The sequence below is a fragment of the Orycteropus afer genome, unplaced genomic scaffold (genome assembly GCF_000298275.1).
Source record: "Orycteropus afer afer isolate SDZICR_OR568_19922 unplaced genomic scaffold, OryAfe1.0 scaffold00405, whole genome shotgun sequence".
NCBI classification, from domain to species: Eukaryota; Metazoa; Chordata; class Mammalia; order Tubulidentata; family Orycteropodidae; genus Orycteropus; species Orycteropus afer.
The window spans coordinates 539,532-541,541 of NW_006921992.1; the positions used below are offsets into that span (position 1 = coordinate 539,532).

The 2,010-nt window shown below is 57.6% G+C and overlaps 1 protein-coding gene across 1 annotated transcript; it reads left to right on the plus strand.

Annotated features, from left to right (window-relative positions):
- Nucleotides 1–836: 836 nt before the first annotated feature.
- Nucleotides 837–1,403, plus strand: TRAPPC5 (trafficking protein particle complex subunit 5). The gene has a single exon (XM_007953677.2). The coding sequence runs from the start codon at nt 837–839 to the stop codon at nt 1,401–1,403; it is 567 nt and encodes a 188-aa protein (XP_007951868.1).
- Nucleotides 1,404–2,010: the final 607 nt, after the last annotated feature.

Sequence of the window (2,010 nt, forward strand, 5' to 3'; positions counted from 1 at the left end):
TTCTGCTAGTCTTTCTTCGAACCCAGGTCCATCCAAGTAGCAGAGGAGGACGCCTCGTGCTTGACAAAGCCCGAGGGCGCAAGGTTGAGAGGTTTGCGCCATGTGGCCCCCAGCCCTCTTGCTGTCGGTCTTGACTCCTTCCTACCCCGTTTTCCAGTTTATCCAGCTTGCTTGTATCCCTCATGGTCTTCTGTCCTTGTCCCCTCTTGTCTTGGTTTGGAGTTCCACCCCCAAAACAGTTCTTCAGTTACTCCCACTGGCGGCTGAGGGGTCTTGAAGGCCCGCCAGGAAATCATCTGGGGCACGGGAATTGGGTGGTTTCCACTGCCCCCTTCAGGCCGCCCTCTGTTTCTCCCACCTCCCCACACCTAAGCCTTCTCCTGCCAAGGATAGGAGCCCACCTTGTCCCCTAGTGGAAACGTCCTTCATGAGCAGGTTACAAAAAAAACCCAAACTCGCTGCCATTTAGTTGATTAAGACTCATAAAGACCCCCTTTGGGTTTCCGAGACGGTAAATCCTTACAGAAGTAGATTGCCCAGTCTTCAGCGGTGGCTGGTGGGATTGAACCACCAGCCTTCTGGTTAGCAGTCAGATGCCTTAGGCACTACGCTGCCGGAGCCGCTTTCTTGAGCAGGTTGGGTGCCTCCTTTCCTTCCCTCTCCATCTTTTCTCTGGTGGGAAGGCAGAGTTGTAGCCCGTGACAGTGTGTGTGCGTGAGCGCGTGTGCACGTGCATGCACGCTCCCTCCAGGCTCCCCCGCCTGTCCTCCCCACCAGGGGCCCCTATTCATGGCCCCTGACACCCTCAATTCCTCGTGTCTCCGCAGGGCGGCGGCATGGAGGCGCGCTTCACGCGCGGGAAGTCGGCGCTGCTGGAGCGCGCGCTGGCGCGGCCGCGCACGGAAGTGAGCTTGAGCGCCTTTGCACTGCTCTTCTCTGAGCTGGTGCAGCACTGCCAGAGCCGCGTCTTCTCTGTGGCCGAGCTGCAGGCACGCTTGGCTGCGCTGGGTCGCCAGGTGGGTGCACGCGTGCTGGATGCGCTGGTGGCACGCGAGAAGGGTGCCCGGCGCGAGACCAAGGTGCTAGGCGCGCTGCTCTTCGTTAAGGGCGCCGTGTGGAAGGCGCTCTTCGGCAAGGAGGCAGACAAGCTGGAGCAGGCCAATGATGACGCGCGCACCTTCTACATCATCGAGCGTGAGCCGCTCATCAACACCTACATCTCGGTGCCCAAGGAGAACAGCACGCTCAACTGCGCCAGCTTCACAGCGGGCATCGTGGAGGCGGTGCTTACGCACAGCGGCTTTCCCGCCAAGGTCACGGCGCACTGGCACAAGGGCACTACGCTCATGATCAAGTTCGAGGAGGCAGTCATCGCCCGCGACCGGGCCCTGGAGGGCCGCTGACTCTATGGGAGATAAAGGATGCAGAGCCCCCTTCTTTAGTGTGTTGTGTGTCTTGTGTGGGGGCCTCAGAGGTCACTTAGAGCATTTTGACCCATGTGCGGACCCCAGGCTCTTGAGGGATGCCTGGGCTCAAATATGTTTATAATGCAGTGGGGAGGGGCACGCCTGTTCCAGCTTGGGTTTTTAGATAGGGTTGGGGGTTGGTGGACAGGAGGCTGTGGAGTGAATTTCTGCTGCTTGGCGGGCGGGGGGATGCTGGCATGTTCTGGAATTGGAACAGTTGGAAGCTGCCTGCAGGCTGGGGATGTGGGGGTGGTGCAGGAATCCCAGGAGACAGACAGACTTCTGTAGACCAAAGCCAAACCCAGTGTCCTTAAGTTGATCCGACTCAGCAACCTTATAGGACAAACTTCCCCCACAGGGTTTCCAAAGCTGTAAATCTTGTAGGGAAGCAGACTGCCTCATCTTTTTCCTTTGTAGTGGCTGGTGGGTTTGAACCACCAACCTTTTGGTTAGCAGATAAACACTTTAAGCACTGCACCACCAGAGCTCCTTCCTGTAGACCAAGGGTCTGAAAATTTTTCTGTAAAGGATCGGATTTTTTAAA